This window comes from Rhinoraja longicauda, chromosome 10 (genome assembly GCF_053455715.1).
Source record: "Rhinoraja longicauda isolate Sanriku21f chromosome 10, sRhiLon1.1, whole genome shotgun sequence".
Lineage (NCBI taxonomy): Eukaryota > Metazoa > Chordata > Chondrichthyes > Rajiformes > Arhynchobatidae > Rhinoraja > Rhinoraja longicauda.
The window spans coordinates 18,215,018-18,240,372 of NC_135962.1; the positions used below are offsets into that span (position 1 = coordinate 18,215,018).

General features: G+C 41.8%; 2 protein-coding genes across 2 annotated transcripts; both read right to left on the bottom strand.

The window, feature by feature from the left end:
• Window positions 1-866: 866 nt before the first annotated feature.
• Window positions 867-13,843, bottom strand: churc1 (churchill domain containing 1). The gene is made up of 4 exons (XM_078406308.1): window positions 13,704-13,843; window positions 7,856-7,991; window positions 6,425-6,495; window positions 867-3,526 (listed from the first exon to the last, which is right to left on the bottom strand). Exons 1-4 carry the CDS (start codon window positions 13,740-13,742, stop codon window positions 3,434-3,436), a joined length of 339 nt encoding a protein of 112 aa, XP_078262434.1. The 5' UTR covers window positions 13,743-13,843; the 3' UTR covers window positions 867-3,433.
• A 3,676-nt stretch (window positions 13,844-17,519) lies between these two features.
• On the bottom strand, window positions 17,520-25,074 carry LOC144597243 (glutathione peroxidase 2-like). Its single transcript, XM_078406306.1, has 2 exons — window positions 24,717-25,074; window positions 17,520-18,775 (listed from the first exon to the last, which is right to left on the bottom strand). Exons 1-2 carry the CDS (start codon window positions 24,936-24,938, stop codon window positions 18,425-18,427), a joined length of 573 nt encoding a protein of 190 aa, XP_078262432.1. The 5' UTR covers window positions 24,939-25,074; the 3' UTR covers window positions 17,520-18,424.
• Window positions 25,075-25,355: the final 281 nt, after the last annotated feature.

Here is a 25,355-nt window from a genome sequence, read left to right on the forward strand (position 1 = left end):
CTGAGGGTCTCCAACCTGAAGCATTGACCCTGTTTCTCTTTCCACAAATGTTGTTTGGTCAATTGAATGCATCCACCATTTTCTAATTCAAACATCCAGCATCTGCAGGTTTTTGATTTTCATAATATAGCACACCACCAAATGAGACAAATTAACCGATTCAGCACCCGTCCACTCTGCAAATGTTTTTTTCCATTTACTAATGCTGCAGTTTGGGCAGCACAGTGGCGCAACGGTAGAGTTGCCGCCTTACAGCACTTGCAGCGCCTGAGACCCGGCTTTGATTCCGACTATGGGTGCTATCTGTACGGAGTTTGTACATTCTTCCCGTGACCGTGTGGGATTTCTCCAAGATCTTCAGTTTCCTCCCACACTCCAAAGACAGGTTTGTATGTTAATTGGCTGGTATAAGTGTAAAATTGTAAATTGTCCCTAGTGCGTGTGTAAGATAGTGTTGATGTGCAGGGATCGCCGGTCGGTGTGAACTCGGTGGGCTGAAGGGCTTGTTTCTGCGCTTTATCTCTAAGCTAAACTGTACACTTGCTGAGGGAGAAAAAGTTATTGTAATAAGTGGCTCCCAAACGCCTGCTCGACATCACGTCACAAACCCATGACTGCAATCACTTAGAGTGACAATGGTGGCAGATGCATTTGCAACTCATGGTCCATTCTGATTGAGAAACATTTTATTGTTTCTTCATTATTGCTGGGTAAAATCCCGGTATTTCCTAACAGCACTGTAGGTCAGCAGCTACTTCAGTTGTAGATTTGCCACTATCTCAAAAGCAAATTAGGATTGGGAATAAATACTTGCCTTAATAGCAATGGACATGCCGCATAAAAAAATTAAAGCCATGCAGTTTAAATACTGAAATAACAGGGTTTTTTATTTGTTTTAAACTGCAATGTTAAATAATCTTTTTTCCAATATTACAACAAATATAATATAGCACGTTACGTCAAAGTATTAGAAAAGCTATGAATTGTTGGGTAACAAATAGATGTCAATGGTACACTGCAAAATGAACTCAGCAATGAGACACAAATGGGCGGCACGGTAGCGCAGCGGTAGAGTTGCTGCTTTACAGCGAATGCAGCGCCGGAGACTCAGGTTCGATCCTGACTACGGGTGCTGCACTGTAAGGAGTTTGTACGTTCTCCCCGTGACCTGCGTGGGTTTTCTCCGAGATCTTCGGTTTCCTCCCGCACTCCAAAAACGTACAGGTATGTAGGTTAATTGGCTGGGTAAATGTAAAAATTGTCCCTAGTGGGTGTAGGATAGTGTTAATGTACGGGGATCGCTGGGCGGCACGGACTTGGAGGGCCGAAAAGGCCTGTTTCCGGCTGTATATATATGATGATGATGATGAATTATCTTAGGAATGGGAACAACCTCTTCGCTGTTGGACTTCCTTCCAATTGCAACCTAGATCACAACCTAGATTATTAATCATTTGAAACTAGGTTGCAAATTTTTAATCTTTTCTGCAATCAAACTGAGATGAAAACAGCTCAAGAGGTCAAGAAGAAGAACAATAAATTAATCGATGTTCTCCTGATGACTTGTAGGTGTAATTTTGTTTCCTTTCCTCCAAGGTCTTTCCTGACAGTTACTGAAGGAAAACAATACTTTAAAAACCAAAAACCGAAGTGTAAAATGTCTAAAGTCTCATGGTTCAGAAAATGCATCATTCTGCCCAGATGTTTTGACTAATGCAAGCAAATACCACTTCAATTTATTTTATGGTATACTTGCATGTGTTCTCTTGCAGGTAACAGGGACAAGCAATAAGCAGGACATGCAGTCAGTGTCTGGTCTGTATTAAAAACTGTTTAGGTGCCATTTGTATCAACTGTTGCAGCAATGAGATACATCTGAAAATCTTGGACATTTCTTGATACAATAAGGACCAAGAAAGGCCATCAGTGTAATTTTGTGAATCATTTTTTAATTGTTTTATGATTGCTTTAATTAAATGCTCATAATTCTAATTTAAAGCAATATTGCATTGAATTACCATATAGTGAATCATATGCGAGTTTCATTTTAGTAATTATTAAAAGTTTCTGCAAAGGAGAACAAATTTCATGATTCAGAGTGAATCAAAACCATCCTTCATCAGAGTATAAAAATGCAATTTGCTCAATTGAATAACAAACAGAAAATGCCTACCACTGCAGCTCTGAGAGACAGTATTTCATTAGCTAGCTAAAAGGAACACAATTCCCAGCCGTTGACAGCCCAAGACACACTGTCAGGTGATCTTTGTGATGCAAACTCAATTTCATTGATACAATTGTCAATTCAGCTTCAAAGGATAGAGAAATTGCCCAGAAATCTAATTAATCTAAACACAACTGTTTTACTGGAATTACACTACAGATTAGAGCAACATTTAACAAACTGCAGAATTATGTCTCAAATTCTAAAGTGTTTGTTAAATTTACCAGATTATCATAAAAACTAATCTGGGTCACTCACATCCTTCAGAGAAGAATATCTTCCATGCTTAGCCAGCTGGCCAACGCTCAACTTCAGACCCACCTGTGCAATTGACTCTTAACTGCCTCATCCATCTGGGGAACTGGGGTGGACAACAGATGCCAACAATGCTAGCAACTATCACATAAATACATTGATTTAAAAAAGCAAGATGCAATAGAAACCCATTGGTTTTGCACTGAATTCTATCTCCTGATAGCCACTAAATATTCTGGGCCTACAATCAGTCCGAAGAAGGGTTCCAACCCGAAACATTGTCAATCAATCAGTCTGAAGAAAGGTCCCGACCCGAAACGTCAGCTATCAAAGTAGTCTGAAGAAGGGCCCTGACCCTAAATGTCACCTATCCATGTTCTCCTGAGATGTTACCTGACCTGCTGAGCTACTCCAGTACTCTGTGTCTTCTCTTGTAAACAATAATCTGTAGTTCCTTGTTTCTACATTTCTAAATGTTCTGGATCTCTGTGATTAGTACCTCAGCTCACCCAATTCCCAAGGAAAAAGAAACATCTGACCTGTGGGCTCAATGGAAGGCAATTCCAAAAACAAGATATTCATCCACTGAGGAGGTAAAATATATATATAAATGGATATATTCCCTGTAAAATGAATTAAAGGCAGAAGCATTGCTTATCTCCTTTCCTAGAATGCAGATGAGCATGGTTGTACTTCGAAAGTCATGCAAGTTATACATTAGACAGAAAAGTCAGCAGTTTAAAAAAAGTAGAAATACAAGTTAATACTGTTAAATACACAACAATAAATGCAACAAAAAATTGGAAAAGGATGATATAGATTTATTTATGAAACATTCTTTAGTTACAGGTTTAAAATGAAGAGGTTTTTATTTTAGTTTACCATTCATTTCTCCAACTTGCTGCTTCATACCCTGCCCAAATATTTTCCCCAAAGTGTGCAGAAATAGAGATTTCAGAAGAGAGGAGCCATTTGCCGTGGATCATCTGGCAAGACACTGATGGAGTCTTCTGCTTTTCCACACAGCATACACAACATGGTGTATTCCTGGAGGAAAAAGGGGACAAGGCTTAATACTTCAACCAACACCAACACTGCAAATATGACACAGCAATCGGTTCAGTGTGAAAGCAGTTACTTCGCCAAATGTCAATTTGAAGCACACTTGGTCAGAGAATCATTAATAACCAACAATCATTAGGCAACAGGAGAGGCTAATTTTGGAGCCAAGTTGTTCAATACAGACGAAGAATGGTTGGATGATCCTAAAACAACGCAACATGTGTAAAACTTTCCATGGCATCTACTTCAACCATGATAATGATGCACATGAAATTCGACCTAAGTTTTACAGGTGCCTCTGATCACCTTATTTTCCATTATGCAAAAAAAACAACTTAGGGTACATTGATCTTTAGTGTCTGAGTCACAAATTGATACCCACAAATGGCATGGTCCATTTTCTAGAATGTTTTTCATGGATATTGTTCAAGAGCAGATCTGCCAATTGCTGTCATGAGATAAGTCAATTATTGTTAATTTATATAAAGAATACTGGCATACATCAACACCGGTTAAGAGGCAATGATTTAAACCAGTATTTTAAAGTTAATGTTCAAAATACTAAGAACTGCAAAATATTCCAGTTTTGCTTGTTTACCCAACACTGTCAGATAAATCATGGATTACTTGGAGTTGTGCAGCAGAGAAATAAATGTGCCCAGTTAAAGAAGGCCCATACTCAAAATGTCTGTCCATTCTCTTCACAGATGCTTCCTAACCCGCTGAGTTCCTCCAGCACTTTTTTTTTCAAGATTCCAGCAATGCTGTTTTCTTGTGTTTCCAGAGAAACGGGCCCTTTGACTATCGTGCCTCTACTGACTATGGAAATAGACTATGCTGATTATGGTCCAAGCTGCCTATGTGCCTCATTAATTCCATATCCCTCTCAGCCTTCCTAGTTCAAGTACCTGCCCGAAGCATCTTCACGTTGTTCCTGTTCTGCCTCCACCACCTGCTCTGGCAGCTCATTCCAGATATCAACTACACTTTCTGTGTAAAATCCACCCCCCAGATCCTCTTTAAAACTCCTTTCTCTCATGTTAACCCCATACTCTCTGTTTGCTTTATCTATGTCTCTCATAATATCATATACCTCTAGTGTGTCACCTTCAGCCTAATTCACTCCAGGGGGGAAAAAAACAGTCTTTGCAAACTAGTAACGTCCTTGTGAATCATTTTTGCACCTGCTCCAGCATAAACACATCCTTCCTACATTGCAGCAACCAGAACTGCAGACGATACTCCGTGCAGCCTAATCATGTTTTGTACCACTATGACATGATGGCCTAACTCTTATAGTTAATATGTTGGCAGATAAAACAAACATGCCATATGTCCTCCTCACACGATCTACTTTGTTGCCACTTTCAGATAACTATGTACTTGGACCTCTTGATCTCTCTGTTCCACACCATTCCCCAGGACCCTGCCATTCACTGTGTATATCCTGGCTTGATTAAACTTTCCAAAATGCATCATTTCATACTTGTCCAAGATAAATTTAATTTCCCATTCCCTTGTCCACTTTTCCAGTTGCAATAACTAGTTGCTGCAACCTTCAACAATCTTCTTTGGTATACCATCTGTAAACTCATAATCATGCCTCCTACATTCTCATCCAAATCATTAATCAACAGAGCACCCAGTACCCATCCTTGTGCACACTGAAGACAAATCTCCAAGCTGAGAAACAACCCTCCAATGTCACCCAGCCAATTTTGTAGCTAATCTGCTGGCTCACCCTGGATGCCAAGTGCAACTTTTCAGACCAGCCAACCATGTCGGAACTTGTCAAAGGCCTTGCCAAGATCCATGTAGGCAACATCTGTTGCCCTATTCTTGTCAATTCTCTTTGTTATCACTTCAAAAATCTTAATCATATTTGAGAGACACCATTTCATACTCACAAAGCCATGCTGACTCTCCCTAATCAGTCCTTGCCTCCCCAAATGTAAAAAAAATCTGTTCCTCTGAATATCTTCCAATAAATGTCTCACCACTAATGCAAGGCTCCATCAACCTGTAGTTCCTTCTGGAAGTCCAGAACCTACAAGCTTATCCCTGCTCCCCTTCTTCATTAAAAGCATAATAGTAGCTATCCTCCAATATTCCAGTACATCACCCAGAGAGTTGTGGATCTGTGGAATTATCTGCCTCAGATGGCAGTGGAGGCCAATTCTCTGGTCACTTTCAAAAGAGAGTTAGATAGAGCTCTTAAAGATAGCGGGGTTAAGGGATATGGGGAGAAGGCAGGAATGGGGTACTGATTGTGGATGATCAGCCATGATCACAGTGAATGGTTGTGCTGGGTCGTAGGCCCGGATGGCCTACTCCTGCACCTATTGTCTATTATCACTTGTAGCTCATCTAGAATACAAAAATCTCTGCCAAGGCCACAGTAATCTCCTTTGTTAATTCCCATAGCATCCTAGGATACACCTGGTTAATTGCCAGGGATTTATCACCTTTATGCATTTCAAGACCTACAGCACCACCTTGATTGGAAAGATGATATACTCCAGGATATCAGTGCTCCCTCCCTTGGACGCACTAGTTTCCAGTTGTTCCTCCCTCTTAAATACGAACAAAGCATTCATTCAAGATTTATTTGGATCCACACACAGATTACCATACTGTTCCTGAAGTAATCTACTCTTTCTCTTTTGCTCTTAATAGACAAAGAATCTTTGAGGATTCTTCTTTAACTTATCTGCCTGAAATATCTCATGGCTCTTTAATTCCCTCTTAATTTCCACCTTTCACTAAAACAGACTGACATGACTTATCACATTCTATGCAAATGAAACAAGTATGAAATGGGTATAGTACTACAAAAATAAATTATCTTGTGATTTTCAAGGTTTAAAAAAGACAAGACCTTACCTGGTAGTCGTCAACAACAGTGAATGTGTACTCATGTCTTGCTATTAAATGATTGCAATTCTGACATATATCTGGAAGAAATGATAGAACACTCATTGGAGATACAGATGATTCGACAATTTTATATGCAGTCGAATATAGTACATAATGAGAGACTATTTGTCTTTCAATAGGGAATTGTTTGAAACCCAAGGACCAAATTAGTGCTTTGGAATCACTCTGCATACTTTTCTACTACTTGCCGAGAACACCACAGTTATGGTTTTATTTATGTTTTTCGTTTACCCATGGTGATCACATATTGAGCACTCTCAGTCAGTAAAGATGCTGCCTGTGGCCTGTTTAAAAACAGTTAATGGCCATTGCATAATGGATGTTTACGCCAAAAATAATTACAAGAAAATAATGTTACTACATCTCGCAATATCATGATCAATAATTTTACCCTCTCGTGTCTCTTTAAGAAGTAAAAAGAAATCTGTAGGAAATTAACGTTTTATGTCATAGTGTCAATTCTTGGATGTTCACATTATAATAGGACACAAATGCTATTTCAACAATTTAAAGCAGTTTACTATCTGAATTCAAACAACTAGAATTTTGATCAAATATATCAATATTCCTTTATTTTCTGTAATGTCAGTGCTCTGGATCCATAAACTACATTTTGTAAGTCCATGTAAATATTTACAATGCCCTCATTACAGTAAACTCTTGTTTATCTGGTATTCATCAATCTGGAATTCTCTTGCAACAATGAAAACTAATTGTTTTTATGAAGATTTATAAAAATAAATTCAAACAGTGAATTCGATTCAAGTGAATAAATAAGAAATAAATAAATAGAAATAAGCATGAAGAAACTTTTTGGATTATTTATGTTTGTCCGTGAGGGAACTAGAAACGCAGACTGAACATCCTCTTTGAAGATTTGTGCGATGATGAATACAGTCATCCATTTGATTTATTTTCACTAAATTTTACATTAATACTGTTGAGGCTTAAATTCAACAACTGCAAGGTAAACTGTTGTTTAAAAGGGTAAGGAGGTGATGTATTGTTCAGTAATTTATTTGAAGCTTTATGTATAGAATACAAGTGTGTGATGTACAGTAATTTATTTAAGCAATTCTCATACAAGCAGCACACTCCGTTCCAAAGTAGACTCTTATTGTATAAATTTAACATAAATACACTGGATTTAAACTTTGCAATTCATAGGAAAATGCCAAACATTTCTCCCCACCCATGTTAATCCTACTTCATATAACGCACGGTTATTTAAGAAAAATCTGTTGTCCTTTTTTTGCATAAGAATTGTGCTCTTTAATATTGGTGTTCCAAAACTACGCATTGACAAATTTCAGATTTTGAAATACAATCTTTTTCAATGCTTGAAGACCCAAGTTGGATTTCACAGCCAGAACTTACGGTCATACGTAATAATTTCTTCTCCGTCATCGTCGTCCTGGGTTCGATTAGTTATCAGTACAAAGTCTATTTTACTGCACTCAGCACATCCTCCAAAATTCAGTAGATAGGAGCCATTCTCTAAGCATGTGTTACCCTATTGTGGAAAGAAAATTAAGTGAATTTACACAAGAACATTTTTATCAACAATATTGTAGTATTATAATAAATACATTTGCTCCATCCACAACTCTCCATTTGAGATCTCATTCAGGGCACTGTCAGACCATTCCACGACCAGCTACAAGAAGGTAAACCAAGAGGGAGGTTATAGTGACCTGCTCTCCAACTTTCTCGACAAACTACATGAACCTTCTAGCAGCACAAGAGGCAAAGTAACAAATCAGACACAGCAAGGATTTAGGTTGTGGAGGAGAAACTCTATTACAAACACATTGGTCATGGTTACAAGTCCAGGTTCACCACCCTTGGTTCCAGAGCCTTGCTGGATTATCTATTTTGCAGGACCAACAGAGGGCACTTAATAATGATACAACAATGCACCTCTGACCCACTAACTATACTCCTCCCGAGTCTCTAAAGCACCATGGACTGCAAAAAACGTATTAAAAAAAACACGTATTAAATGTAAAGGAAATTTACAGCGAAACTTGCATTCCTTGCATGGGCAGCCCAAGCACCAGTCGGTGAGTTAGTTGCCTTCAGAGGTGTCGTTGAGGGTTGGAGCAATAGCCAGCCACGGGGCCAAGGTGCACTTTCCCAGGAGGACCACCAGGTCGCACCGCCAATCCGAGATTTGACAAATCTGCGGTAATGTAGAATGGGCGTGCCTGCCATCTGAGTTGAACGGTACCAGAACAGTCTACCTAGTCTGCTGGTGGACCAAGATACTGGCTTGCAAAGTGGGCCTCAGTGGTGTGAGAATTGCACCACAACCTGTCTGCCCTTAGACACAAAAAGCTGGAGTAACTCAGCGGGACAGGCAGCATGTCTGGAGAGAAGGAATGGGTGACGTTTCGGGTCGAGACCCTGCCCTTACATTTTGTGCCTCAGCTAATAATGAAGAGACTCCCACATGCCTTTTTCAGCATCTCAATTCTCCTGCTTTAGTTACAAATTTGTGAACATAACTTTTATCTTCCACACTATTTATTGCATACTTCCTTGCTTCATTGCACCTCCACAAATGCTTTACCTAATATTTCCTGGAATTAATTCCACTTGGCCTTAATCCAGACTATCCATAAAGCTTTCCTATTCGTTGACAAACATATGGTACATTTTTGTAGGGAGAGGATGGATTGGCAGAGTATAATCCACAATTTATGGATTTGTGTGGAGGTGATTCCAGGCTTCACCAGTGTTTCTCATTTGAAATCTGTTCCTTTACAATTTTCTCCATCTGCAGCTGTCAAATGGTTCATCGGTTATCTAATAAAAACATGGGTTTCTACTGTCATTTTTGATCTGCCTTGGTTTGTGAATTCACTCAAAATGGTCTTTTGGCTTTGACGTAAGATTATTTTGTTTGAGATTCCAGCATTTGCAGTTACTTGTGTCTCCATTATTTGACATTTTTAACTGTTTCCAATTTGCCACTTACCATTACCATGACGATGCCATCCGCAAATTATAAGCACACACAACACTTTTACTTTATTATTAATGGTTGCACAGCTAAAAGTAAATTTACCTCACTGTTGGGAGAATTATTTTCCAGAGAAAGTTTAAACACCAAGAAACTTAATATCTTGGACTGATTATGTGACCCAAACAGATAGTTCAGACATCACTGCAAATTACAAGAATGGTTTAAACACGGACTACTGTAATTTACCATTGATGTCATGTTTCTCATTTTAAGCAGGCGTGTTCTTTTCCATTCTGAAGTCTGTAACTCATCTTCTCGTTTAGCTTAGTTTAGTTTAGAGATACAGCATGGAAACAGGCCCTTTGGCCCACCGAATCCACACCAATCATTGATCACCCCGCACACTAGTCCCTTGTCATCCCACATTCGCATCCTACACAAAAGGGAAAATTTACAGAAGCCAATTAACCTACAAACCTGCATGTCTTCAGAATGTGGGAAGAAACCAGAGCTCCTGGAGAAAACCCACAAGGTCACATGAAGAATGTACAAACTCCGCACAGGCAGCACCAAACCCTGTGCTGGATCAGGATCAAACCCTGGATTTTGGCTTAAGAGGCAGCAGCTCTACCGCTGCATCCTTGGGATTCTGTGCACCTGCCGCAGTGCCTACTAGACAGCTAGCATCTGAGAAATCAATCTTCTTCCACTGTGCCTCACAGGGAACATGAAAGACTTTCTCCACCACAGACCATCAACTCAATTATGCCCTCACACAACATCCAAAAAACTAGGATACGCCAATAAAACAATCAAGGTGATATCATCATGTTCCTGCCAGCTTCAAGCATGTGGCACGTACTTTCTCAAAATGAAAGGCAACCATGGCTTCAATAAGAAGCAATTATCAGTGATTCTGATAGCAGAAAGGGTAATCAAAACATTCTTTAATCTTGCAAGTTATCTAGAAAACAGATTAACCACAACCCCGATTTCAACAAATACTTGAGTTATCTTCAACACTCCTAGTTATCTTGTTTCATGCTCGTTAAATCATCATGGTTGGGAAAATAAACATGACTTTTCAAATTCTCAGACTTTGTATGCGAACCAATGCTCCAAAGACCAATTCAAATAGTTCCCCAAAAATGCCCAGACAGTAAGTCGACTGCATATTTACAAGTCCCCTTAATTTTTCATTACAGCATGAAAAACAGGCCCACCAAATCCATTCACAACAGTTCTATATTATCCCACAATTGCATCTACTTCCAAGACATTAGAGGGAATTTTACAGAGGCCAATTAACCCTCAAACCCACATCTCTTTGCGATGTTGCAGAAACCCACGTGGTCACAGGAAGAACGTGCAAATGTGCACAGACAGCATCCGAGGTCTGGATCTACAAACTGCACCACTATGCCACCCACTTTCCAGCCTTTTGATTTGCTGAGTGGGATTAATAATTTGTTCTGAATCAAGGGCAGCTTTATGCCGGAGCCCACATGATGCTGAAATTCCCGAAAAGGCATTTTAGGTCATTTGGAGCAATATACTTTCATCTTATTCCATGGGCCATCATGCAGATCTCCCAGATGGAAAAGATATATAGACACAAAGTGCTGGAGTAACTCAGGGGGACAGGCAGCATCTCTGGAGAGAAGGAATGGGTGATGTTTCCCATCCATTGAGCATGAGGGGAGAGGGCAGTACAGAGATAAAATGTAGTCGGAGACAGTAAGACTAGTCGGAGAACTGGGAAGGGGGAAGGGATGGAGAGAGAGAGAAAGCAAGTGCTACTTGAATTTAGAGAAGTCAATGTTCATGCCACTGGGGTGTAAGCTATCCAAGTGAAATTATGAGTTCTTTCCTACGCACTATGGAAAAAATATATAACTCATCACTACTTATTTAATGAAGATTTATTTAATGTCCTCAACCATTTCTGCATTTCAAATATGAATGTGCAATGTTACTTCAGAGCACCTTCAGAGGTACTTAATTTAAAACCAATCTGAACTAACTAAAAAGTCAGAAACCCAATATGATCCAATCTCTAGCTCCCAGTTTATGGCAATGTGATTAATGCCAGCCCAGATAGGAGCAGTGGGATTATTAGCATCAAAATACCTTATGGCAGCCTGGCTTTCTGCAACCAACCACTGCTAGAAACAGTAGTCTGTTGCAAATAGTGTTGGACATCAGGCTGAACTGTGATGACCCATGTCGCTAAACAACCTGCAACAAAGACACATATTTCTGAAGAGAACTGACAACTACAGAACCAAACTTCTCCGGGATTTTTAGCACCAATATAAATTCAACATGAGATTGGATTTCCACTTCACAGTCAAACATAAGAAGCCATATGACTGTACCATATGCACCATTTTACAAATGGAACTTCAAATATACAAGTTCATGATTGTAGCTCATGTCACCGACTGAAACAAATCCAGGTACACATTAACAGTGACCAATCTATGTACTTCTGAGACTTGGTCTACCCACTGCAAGTATCTCTTGGCACTGGATACCACCCATACTTTCTCCTCAAAATTCTTCAAATCCACCAAGGATTTGTGAAACAACTAAATGTTCTCACTATAGAAATATCCCTAGCAATGATGCCCTGATAAAAGATACACTTATCTCCATTGTGCAGACCATGTCATTAACATACCTGATATCAGACTTCCAAAACAGATATTACATTCCAAATGTTATCACTGAAAACAATTACAATGCAGATGGGTTAAGATTCAAGAATCCTTAAAAAATTGCCACACCTGGGAATCCCTGGGTCTTTGACTACTCAGAGCAAGAAGGAACATTTGAGATGGGATTGAAACCCTTAAGTCCATGGACAAGGAGCACACAGCTCTGTATAAGCAGAGAAAGGGGTATATAATACCCACCCACCCACCCAGTCAGCCTCTTCTGCCCCCATATTGGAAGAGTTTGCTGTTCCTATAGTGACCTTATCAGTCACCTCTGAAGGAACCTCAAAATTGAAGCATTTTTGCTGAACCCTCTTTTTCCATAGACATTGCCTAAAACTCTCAGCATTTCTCATTTTATCAGGTTTGTCGCACAACCCCACAACCAGAGTGGAACAAGGTCATCCTCATTCCTCAGAGACGGCTTGAGAAGATACGTCAGGTAATAAGTCCCAAGTCAAAGATGATTCATAATTTTCAATCAAACCCAGTAATAAATCCTATCAGCAATCTTTGGAGAGATTTGAACAGATGGCCTGAAATTAAATTACCAGGGGAAAGATTTAATAGGAACCTGAGTGGCAACTTTTTGCTCAGAGGGTTGGGGTATATCAAATGAGCTGCCAGAGAAGATTGTTGAAGCACGTACTATAACAACATTTAAAATAAACTCCGACCGGTGCATGGATAGGAAAGATTGAGAAGGATATGGGCTAAACGCAGGCAAATGAGACTAGCTTGGATGGGACATCTTGGTCGGCAAGGACGAGTTGGGCTGAAGGTTTAGTTCAGTTTATTGCCACGTGTACCGAGGTACAGTGAAAATCCTTTGTTGTGTGTTAACCAGTCAGTGGAAAAATAATACACTATTACAATCAAGCCATTCACAGGTAAATGATAAAGGGAATAATGTTTTGTGCACGATAAAGTCCAAACAAAGATAGTCTGAGGGTCTCTAATGAAGTAGATAGTATCTCAGGACTGATCTCTAGTTATTGGTAGGTTGATTCAGTTGCCTAATAATAGCTGGGAAGAAAGTATGTCTCTGAATCTGGAGGTGGAAGACTCCAGTCTTCTCTACTTCATGCCTGACGGGAGAGGAGAGAAGATGGAGCAGTTAAGGTTCAACTTGTCCTTGACTATGCTGGTGGCCTTGCCGTGGCAGGGTGAGGTGTAAATGGAGTCAATGGAACTGTTTGTCTCACATGGTTCGTGAGATGGTCCACTGTTCCCTGCAATCTTGAATGAAGCTGTTAGGGGCCTGTTTCACTCCATGGCTGCAGCCCCAATCCACCTGTGAAAACGCAACCAGTTCTCTTCCACTTTTGCACCGTCCTCGCTGCTGCGTTTACCCAGAGCGATCACCAGCACCACAGGCACAGGGCCCGATCCCTACTCACACAGCCCAGGAACTCGCCTCCTGCCCTGAACCCGCCCACTGGCGCAGCTCTGGAGAGCGGCATCACCCCCATACCACCCACCCCCAGCCCCCTTCCCCCCGGGATCCCCACCCTCCCTCTCCCTCTCCCTCTCTCACCCGGTCGGGGTACTCCCTCTGAACGCAGCCCACGCACATCGCCTCTGTGGAGCCGGCGCTTCCGTCTCCGGGGCAACGGTCTCCGGCTGATGAGCTCAGTCTGGGCGGGCCTGGGCCTGGGCCGGGCCTGGCCTGCAGCCGCCTGAGGGTTTGCACAACAAGGGGCCTGGTAGGAAACTACACCCACTTATCCACCCTCCTCTACAATAGAGACACACAAAATGCTGGAGGGACTCAGCTGGAGCCACTGCCTTCAGCATTCTGTGTAAACCAGCTTTCTCCCTACTCGTGTATAACATAACCTATATGAGTAACCTAGATAACCTATATGATGTATCTCGCTTCCACTGTTTCAAATCGTGAGGTGAGTAACAGATCGGAGAGGTGCACAGAGGAATGGGGTACTGATTGAGAATGATCAGCCATGATCACATTGAATGGCGGTGCTAGCTCGAAGGGCCAAATGGCCTACTCCTGCACCTATTGTCTAAGACGGACGGGGGGGGGGGGGGGGGGAGAGATTTGATAGGAACCTGTGGGGTAACCTTTTCATACAACGGGGTGGTGGATGTATGGAAAAAGCACCCAGAGGAGGTAGTTGAGGCAAGTACTATCGCAACGTTTAATAAACAATTAAGATAGATACAAAAAGCTGGAATAACTCAGCGGGTCAGGCAACATCTCTGGAGAAAAGGAATAGGTGACATTTCGGGTCGAGACTCTTCTTCAGGCTGAGGGTCAGGGAAGAGGGAACCGAGTGATATTTAAAATCCAGGTACATGGATAGGACAGGTTTAGAGCGATAGGGGGCAAACAGGTGGGACTAGTGTAGATGGGACATGTTGGCCGGCGTGGGCAAGTTGGGCAGAAGTGCCTGTTTTGACGATATAAGACTATGACAATTCATGACACAGTGAAGAAACCACTGGCATCTCTTAAATATATACATTCCCAGTTTGACTCAAATTCATTGGTTCAGGAAAGTGTCTGGATCCCATTCCGATTATCCATCACTTTGTGAAAAGAATCCTGTGGTTTGGGCATGTGTGAAGTCGAGGATTGAGAAATGTCCCATACAAAAGTTCCTCTGTTCCTTATTCTGCTATTTTAAGTACCATATCAAGTTTTATTTTGCATTTGCACATAACATAAAATGTAGTCAACAGGAACAGTTTATTCTCAGTGATGCCACTTTGGTGGCAAGAACAGGAAAGCAGACTATTACCTGAATGGTGGCCGATTAGAAGGGGAGATGCAACGAGACCTGGGTGTCGTGGTACACAGGTCATTGAAAGTAGGCATGCAGGTACAGCAGGCAGTGAAGAAAACGAATGGTATGTTGGCATTCATAGCGAGGGGATTTGAGTATAGGAGCAGGGAGGTTCTCCTGCAGTTGTACAGGGCATTGGTGAGACCACACCTGGAGTATTGCGTACAGTTTTGGTCTCCTAATCTGATGAAAGACATTATTGCCATAGAGGGAGTACAGAGAAGGTTCACCAGATTGATTCCTGGGATGGCAGGACTTTCATATGAAGAAAGACTGGATAGACTTGGCTTGTACTCGCTGGAATTTAGAAGATTGAGGGGGGATCTTATAGAAACTTACAAAATTCTTAAGGGGTTGGACAGGCTAGATGCAGGAAGATTGTTCCCGATGTTGGGGAAGTCCAGAACAAGGGGTCACAGTTTAAGGATAAGGGGGAAGTCTTTTAGGACCGAGATGAGAAAGTTTTTTTTCACACAGAGAGTGGTGAATCTGTGGAATTCTCTGCCACAGAAGGTAGTTGAGGCCAGTTCATTGGCTATATTTAAGAGGGAGTTAGATGTGGCCCTTGTGGCTAAAGGGATCAGGGGGTATGGAGAGAAGGCAGGTACGGGATACTGAGTTGGATGATCAGCCATGATCATTATGAATGGCGGTGCAGGCTCGAAGGGCCAAATGGCCGACTCCTGCACCTATTTTCTATGTTTCTATCATTACAAAAATGACATCCCCATGACATTGCACAAAGATGATACCCACTCATAACTTATTAACAGGACATGGCAGCATTATGGCAGGGCCGAATGGCCTACTCCTGCACCTATTTTCTATGGTTCTATGCCTAAAGTTTTTTTGAATAATGTTTAATGCCCAACTGTTCTTTAAAGGCTTAATGGTTAATTATTTTTGTACCTGTTCCCTCTTTTTTTTGTAAACTGACATTCTCTGATGAAACAAAACAAAACAAAAACTGCAACTCTTCATACATTCTCAGTGTCTAAACATTCAATAATGTCAATTTCAGTTGTGTCATACCCAGTTGTATTCAGACCCCCGCCACTCAATGGAAGGGAGAATAACCCACACCCCTGGGGTGTTACCTCTTTAATTCAATGATTTTAGAGATAGTGTGGAAACAGGCCCAACACAATCCTACACACTAGAGACAATTTACAGAAGCCAATTAACGCATGTCTTTGGAGAGTGGGAGAAAACTGAAGCTCCCAGAGAAAACTCACGTGGTCACAGGGAAAATATACAAACTCCGTACAGACAGCACCCGTAGGCAGGATTGAACCTGGGTCTCTGGCGCTGAGGCAGCAACCCTACTGCTGTGCGATTGTGTTTCCCAATCACTCAGCACCTGCACCTCACCCATGTCTAATAATGACTCATATATCAGTCAGGGCTCCTGCAATTTCCTCTCTAGCTTCCCACAGTGCACTTGGATATATTTGATCAGGCCTGAGAGATTTATCTTCCTATGCCTTAGGATGTGCAGCACCTCCTTGACCGTAACACAAATTGTCCTCAAGACATCTCCATTTCCTGTTCCAAATTCCCTCGTCTTCATGTCTTTCTCCACAGTAAAAGTAGAGGAGAAATTCACATTGAAGATCTTGCCCATCTCCTGCAGCTGCTCACATTGATAACCACTTTGGAGCCCTGTCCTCTCTCTAGTTACCCACCTTCCCTTACTGTACACAAAATATCTTTGGATTCTTCTTAATCTTATCTGCCGGTGCTATATCCTCCTCCCTTTTTTCCCCTCTTGATTTCCTTCTTAAGAATGCTCCTCAAATTACTAAAATATTCCAGGGATGTATTTGATCCCAGCTGCCGACACCTCATGCATGCCTCCTTTTTGTTTTCCTGACCAGAGCCTCAATTTCTCTCATCATCCAAGTTTCCATACTCCCACCTGCCTTGCCCTTCAGTTTAAAGAAACATGCATATTTTGAATTCTCGCCATCACACTTTTAAAAATATCCCACTTTCTGGATGTCTATTTGCCTGCAAACACCTTACTCCAATCAAAGTGTGCGAGTCCCTGTCCAATACCATCAAAGTTGTCCTTGCCCCAATTTGGAACTTTAAGTTGTCGACCAGCCATGTGCTTATCCATAATTATTTTAATGCCAATAGGACTGTGGTCGGAGTATTTCGATCCCCGGTGTCTTAAGACGCAAGCTGTATATAATGGAGGTGTGCACCCTTGCAAAATCATCAGGTGCATGAAACTGAAACGAGAAATCATTGAGATAAAATACAGCTTTAAAGCCACAATCACATGGGGTATAGTGACCATGTATTATGCAAAGCCCTTAATGCAGATATGACTGTTCAACAGGCTCTTTATAGATTGTGCATTTTCAGCACTGGTCTTGGGGAAACCCCACATTTGGGATGATAGTTTTCATCAATAATTCAGCAGCCCTGAGAAATACATCCAAATCCAACATGGTTAATAACATGGAATTTAAAATAAAAATGATGTTGTGCCCCCAAAACTATTGGCGATTAGTAAAGAACAATCAGGTCACTAAATTCCTTTAATTGTCTTCCTCATTGATTCAAAAAGTTTACTAAAAAACACAGTACATACATTTTTTTAAGGCAGTTTTATTGCTCATTGTTTTTGGTATACAATTACCATACAATTCCAAGAAATCATAAACAGTTACATCCCACAAATTCAGCAACTTTCTGTATTATCAAGTATCCTCCAGATTGGGTTTAGGAGTGTACCTTCATTCTGTAAAGTTCTGAAGATAGGAAGAACTGTTTCATAGAACTTCAAAGAAAGTATGACTGTATCCTGATTTCCCAAAACCATCTATAAATTCAGGTAAAAAATATAGGAATTTCTTTTGGAGAACAGTTTTAAAATACCACCGCGTTTGTCTGAACAGTAGAATATATTGATGGTTCTAATTTAATTTTAGTGCCTTAATGCACCAAATCTTTGGTATTGGAATCATTATTGAATGCACAAAAGACTAAATCCCAGATTGCATTGACCCCTAAGGCAGATAAATAACTTTGGAAATTTCCAGATGAAAGGCAGAAAGGAGCGAAGTAGTATGTCAAGAATGTCCAAGTATTACAAAAATATCTAGTAATCAACTTGATAGAAAGATTTACAACATGCAGCACTGATATGAATTCATCAGCATAGTTTTGCTTTGAAACAGCAGTTCAAAAGGAGTGGAAGACAAGGTAAATCAGTCTGTAATAATCATAAAAACAGAAAGGTAAGACAAAGTTTGAAAAAACTGCTCTGGGAATGGATTTAGCACATTGATACAAGTGCAGTTTGCCTAATGTTAAAGTGTAAAATGATTAGATTGAATATTATTTAAGGTTTGTGTAAATCAGGCCTACTGGAAGATTATGTAGATTTCTCATCAGTGGTAAACGTGTAGCAATCTGATAACTTGGGTTCCCCACAACTTTACTTTGTTACTTTAAGTAATCTTTGGATGTCGGTTTCAATCTGGATGGTTTCAAATGATTTGCTGTAGCGTTTGAAAGGTTCTCCGTCTGGTCCAATGAGGAACTTCTCGAAATTCCAGGAGATATCTGAGCGGCGGACAGGGCTCCATATGATGTACTTGGGATCCTTCATCAAGCTGGTGGGATCATCGGCAGGAACAGGCAGCTTCTCCTTCAGGAACGTAAAGACAGGATGTGTGCCAGCACCATTAACCTCACACTTCTGGAACATGGTGAAGTTGGGTAGATAGCCACCTCCGGGTCGCACATACTTCAGACTGTTAAGTATCTCCACATTCTGACAGTTCTCCTAAAAAGAGGGTTTTAAGAACAATGGTGAAAGTGCTCCATGAAAGCAAACTGGAAATTTGTGTTGGATTACTGCAATTAAACCGCATGGAGATCTGTTGTGGATAAGCTTTACTTCCTCAAGTAACAAAGACGAAAAGGTTAAAAATTAATGAGTTTAATTTCTGGTGTCTAGGTGGGGCACGGGACGGAAGGGGGGTGGGGTGGTCAGGAGGGAGGGGGTGTGGGGGAGATAGGGTTAATCAGAGGCACCCACCTGTCTCCCCAACCCCTCCCCCCCTACATTCTCACCTATTTCTCCCCTCCACACCCCCTCCTGCTACTTTCATCCCCCCAAGCTCCATAATTTGTAACTCTTCAATCCTGCCACACACCTACTGTTCTTATCAAAAGCCTTTGTTCCAACCATCTGCCTGTCAACCCCCTCCCCGCCCCCACGCCTGTGTCAACCTATTAGCTGCCACACTTTGTCCTGCCTCTCCTCTTTTCCAGCTCTCTTCTCCCCATCCCAAATCAGTTTGAAGAAGGGGCTCAACCCAAAATGTCACCTATCCATCTTCTCCAGAAATGCTGCCTGAGCTGCTGAGTTACTCCAGCAATTTGTCCTTTTGTGGATTAACCAGTATCTGCAGTTCTGTTTCTATACTATAACAGGTGAAAGCCTGCTTAACAATTTACCGACTTGGAGCATAAGAAGCCCGTGTACATGACATGCTGACCACATTTCCACTTCCAATACACTTTCCACACTTTACAATGTTTTATTTCTGGAATTTCAATTGATTAATATCAGCAAGAAATTTAAATTATAAAGCACCTTCAATACTGGAAAACATTCCAGGGTGCTTTATGGGGGAGTAAAAGGGTTTATCTTCAGATGCAAGAAGGAAAACAGAGGCAATGGACCTTGATGTTTCTTTTGCTAAAAAGTTCCTCTGCTGAAATAATTATTTGAAAAATGTTGAGCCATTTCAGATTCCAAACATTGTTAACTGAACAAATCTTACACTAAATCACCAAGATGAAATGCCATAAAAATAAAAATGGGTACATATTTTTTAAGCATTCAGAGAACTGGCCTCCACTGCCTTCTAAGGCAGAGAATTCCACAGATTTACAACTCTCTGACTGAAAATGTTTTTCCTCATTTCTGTTCTAAATGGCCTGCCCCTTATTCTTAAACTGTGGCCCCTGGTTTTGGACTCCCCCAACATTGGGAACATGTTTCCTGCCTCTAACATGTCCAACCCCTTAATAATCTTATTTGTTTCAATAAGATCCCCTCTCATCCTTCTAAATTCCAGTGTATACAAGCCTAGTCGCTCCAGTCTTTCAACATACAATTAACCTAGTAAACCTACGCTGCACGCCATCAATAGCAAGAATATCCTTCCTCAAATTTGGAGACCAAAACTGCACACAGTACTCCAGGTGCGGTCTCACTAGGGCCCTGTACAACTGCAGAAGGACCTCTGTGCTCCTATACTCAACTCCTCTTGTTATGAAGGCCAACATTCCATTGGCTTTCTTCACTGCCTGCTGTACCTGCATGCTTCCTTTCAGTGACTGATGCACGAGGACACCCAGATCTCTTTGTACGTCCCCTTTTCCTAACTTGACACCATTCAGATAATAATCTGCCTTCCTATTCTTATCACCAAAGTGGATAACCTCATACTTATCCACATTAAACTGCATCTGCCATGCATCCGCCCACTCACACAGCCTGTCCATGTCACCCTGCAACCTCATAGCATCTTCCTCACAGTTCACACTGCCACCCAGCTTTGTGTCATCTGCAAATTTGCTAATGTTACTTTTAATCCCTTCATCCAAGTCATTAATGTATATACTTATTCTCTTTTTTGGATCTAGAAGTTTAAGTCTTGGATTACAGACATCAGCTGGCACCTGACATGGAAAGAAAGCTTTCAGCAGCTTTAATGAATAATTGATAAACGGAAAGCTTTGAAGTGTAAAATATCCGATTGCGTATCAACCCATATTTAACGAATTGTATCTCTAAAGTATACACTTTATCTTAAGGTGGGGAGGGGCAGGTTGCTAAGGATCCTCTGCCAGACACCAGATTAATTTTAGTAATGGAAGTCATCATCTTCAAACCAACAAAATCTTTTTGCACAAACTGACTGGGCTCCATGCTGTCATCTTCATCTTCTGACTTCAAAACTTTGGCAGGATATCATGATTTCATTTGTTTAACTAATGATTTCATGATTTTATTTGTTTAACTTAGAATTATGTTCCACTCTGAAATTGGGGCCCTGTCTTTACACTGTACTGTTCTATATTCAATGGTAACTTGATATTGTGCGAGCAGTGCAAAAAAAAAAAGGAAGGGAGCCAGACAAATCATAGCCAGCAATAGATGACCTCATTTTGGGGGGAGGGTTACCCTGATAGGTAGATTGCTGGACAAAGTCTAGAAGCAGGTGTGAGCCAAAATAAATACAGTTGAGAAACTGTTGAGCAAGTTGAACTACTTTTGGTGGAAGGGGTGTGGGGGAGGGAAGAAACTGGAAAGAAAATGGTGCAAGGTCAGTCAAGTTTCAGGGGAAGGGAGTGGGATTGGGAAATAAGTAAGGGAAGGAGAGTATCGTGAGGGGAAGGGAGGTGTTACCTAAAATTAGAAAATTCAATGTACAAACAATTGAGTTGTATGCTGCTCAAGAGGACTATGAGGTGCTCTTCCTCCAGTTTGTGTGCCGTCACACTCTCGCAATGCAAGAGGCCCTGGTCCGAAAGGTCAGTATGGGAATGGGATTTATAATGGTTAGCAACCAGGAGATCCAGTAGACCTTGATGGACTGAGCAGTTGCCGAATCTATGCTTGGTCTCACCAATGTACAGGAGCTCATGTCGGAAACACCAAGTGCTGTAGATGAGGTAGAGGAGGTGCATCTCACCTGGAAGACTGCTGGCGTCCCTGGACAGAGTTTAGGGAGGACAGGTGTTATATCTCCTGTGGTTGTAGGGGAAAGTACCTGGAGAGGGGTTGATTTGGGTGTGAAGAGATGATTGGACCAAGGAGTTGAGGAAGGAGCAGTCTTTGCAGAAGGCAGAAACGGGTGGAAATGGGCCGATGTGACGAGTGGTGGGATCACGTTGGAGGTGACAGTAATGTCGGAGGATTGTCCGACCCCCTTTTCTCTCTTCCAGTTTTTTCCCTCCATCCCCCCCACCATCAGTCTGAATAAGGGTCCCAACTTGAAACGTCAGATGCTACCTGACCCTCTGAGTTACTCCAAAACTTTGTGTCTCTTTAGTATCAACCAGCATCACTGTAGTTCCTGGTTATTATCTTTTAGGTCATGTTTTTGTTCTGAAGCTCGCAAATTACCATGTGTGAGAAGAACATTAAAGAGCACAATAGACATCCATAATATTGTTTCTCAATTACAACAAAATCTATGAAAAAAAGCGCACAAAAAATGTTAATTCTCATCAAAACAACAAAAATGGAACTCATTTTGCAGGTAGAGTACCAGTGAAACAAGTGGAACCTGCATTGGACGAAGAAAATTACTTTCCAAATGTGAAAAGCCAACAGCAGTGGTGATCCAGAGACATGTGTTTCATGTCAACCGATCATTAAAATGTCTGTATCAGGAAACAATCCAAAAAGGAGACTAATGGAATAAAAACAGGAAATGCTGGAAAATCTAAGTAGGCCATGTTGCACCTGAAGAAAGATAAAACAGTCAAATTTAATGCTGGTTTTTAAATCTTGATAAAGGGATACATGACCCATTCCTTCTCGTCGGAGATGCTGCCTGTCCCGCTGAGTTACTCCAGCTTTTTGTGCCTATCCACCTGGATTAAATCCTGGTCACTGGTGCCTTGAGGTAGCATCTCAACTAACCATGCCACAGTTGACTTGTGTACTCTGGTCTGGGCTTTGATGCAGGATAATATATATATATATATATATATATATCATATCATATATATACAGCGCGGAAACAGGCCTTTTCGGCCCACCAAGTCCGCGCCGCCCAGCGATCCCCGCACATTAACACTATCCTACACCCACTAGGGACAATTTTTTTACATTTACCCAGTCAATTAACCTACATACCTGTACGTCTTTGGAGTGTAGGAGGAAACCGAAGATCTCGGAGAAAACCCACGCAGGTCACGGGGAGGACGTACAAACTCCTTACAGTGCAGCACCCGTAGTCAGGATCGAACCTGAGTCTCCGGCGCTGCATTCGCTGTAAAGCAGCAACTCTACCGCTGCGCTACACATATATGTATGTATGTATATGCATGCCATATCTCTTCAAAGCCCTGACTGTTGGGTTGTCTGAAGAAGGGTCTCAACTCAAAATGCCACCCATTCCTTCTCTCCAGGGATGTTGTCTGTCCCACTGAGTTACTCCAACTTTTTGTGTCCATCTTGGGCTTAAACCAGCTTCTAAAGCTCCTTCCCACACATTCAATCCAGGTGGTGTCTGTGTGGAATTACCCCCCAAATGTTCGGGTTTCCGCCGTCCTCCCAAAGGCACGCAGGTTGGGAGGCAAATTGACACTGAGAATTACACGGAATACGTAGATCAGTGGTGGAACCTGGGTGATTGAGGGGAGAGTAAAATTGAAGTAACTGCGTGGGCACCTAATAGTCGGCGTAGAACCAAAGCACTGTTTCCCCTCGGTATGAACAGTCCTGGTACCAGCCCTGACCTTGGAGAAAATACATTGTGAAACTAATAATAGCAGATATAAGGGACTACAGATGCTGGCTTCCATAAAAGACACAAAGTGCGAGACTCACTCATAGGTGCCTTTATCAATATTCTCCAGATATGCTTCCTGACACGTTGAGTTACTCCAGCATTTTGTGCCTTCATCCACCCCTGCCTTCATCCACCCCCACCATCGAATTGCAATGAATTACAGATGCTGTAGTGTTGAGTAAACACAAAGTTCTGGAATAACTCAGTGGGTCAGGCCGCATCTGTGGAGAGAATGGATGGGAGACGCTTCACGACGAGTGTAGTGTCTTAGGTTGTGTGCAGACGAGATGGGGATGTTAGAAAAGCGGAACTGTACTTCGGAAACCCTTCTTCAGATAGAGGCCACAATAAAGGTATATAACTAAGTCAGTAAAAAAATGTTCGAAAAATCATTCATTTTAAACCTGAGATTACTTGTCAACGGGAATATTATGAAGTGAGTTTGGGGATTAAGTAGATTTTGACGGGTTAGATCATACGGGGTTCGGGACTTAAATTTAGACGGAGACGTCGTCGAGTTACCCCAACCTAAAATGTTCTACCTCAGACAAAATAAACTGCAGATGCTGGTTTACAAAAGACACAAAATGCTGGAGTAACTCAACGAGATCAGGCACCATCCCTGGAGAACACGGATAGGCGACGGTTCGGGTCGGGAACTTTATTCAGACTGCTAGTCTGAAATTAACCGGTGTTGCAAAATTATCCACCAGTTTCACAACGCTTTGAAAACTTTTTTTTTTTAATTGCGCTTTCTCCAAGGTCAGGCAGAGGTGGTATCAGAACCATTCACATCGCGGGGAAACGGTGGGCTCAGCCGTTCGGCCACTCGTGGTCCGGTCCCAGGACCTTCGTCCTCTGCAAGTAGTTTTGAGTTGTGTGTCCCACCCCACCCCCCATTTTACACCAGTTTCCGAAGTCCACACGACCAGCGAAGTTCCTGGGATTAAAAGACGGTAAAACTCTCGCAACGTCTGAACGATTCTCGCACTGTTTAAGAAACATTTAGACTGGTACATGGATGGGGCCAGGTTTAGAGGGATATGGGCCAAACGCAGGGAGGTGCACTGGGACATCTTGGCTTGGGCGGCGTTGGAAAATTAAGCCGCGGGGCATGTTTCTACCCTGTCTGACTAAGACTCCAAGACCGGAGAGGTCTTGAAAGGCATCAGAGTCTCCACTCACCTGGAAGCCGAACTGGTTACAAGGGAAGCCCAGGACAACGAAGCGATGCGGGTGGCGCGTCTGCAACTCGTTGAGTTGGGTGTAATCCCTCGTGGTCGTGCCTCAGAGAGAAGCGACGTTCTCGATCAACACCACCCTGCCTCTGTAGACATTGAAGTCCACTTTGTCGCCGTCCAGGGTGACGGCGCTGAGGTCGTAGAAAGACTTGACTGCCTGAGACATGTTTGCGCGGCGAACTGGGACTTGCGAGGCGCTCGCAGCAATCCCACCCAATGCTAAACGTCAGCAACAAATTCTGCAAACGCTGCGATGACTTTGCACAAACCACAGTACCTCCCGAGCGCTCAATCCTGTTCAAAAGCAGGAAATAGACACTGCGCCCTTTGAAACCATGGCAATTATCCAAACTACGCATGAGCAGAGGGTGGATTGCAGACAATTCCACACATCTATCAGAAGGAATAATCCTGATTACAGTTTGTGTGGAGTGGGTGGGGAAGATGTTTTCTTTGAGAAAACCTAATAATCCCTATTTATTTTGGACAACACAGTGTAATGGCGAACACCAAAGTATATATAGACAGAGTAGAATATGTTATTTCTCTTTTTTTATTATTGACTAACTTCTGGGAACACCAG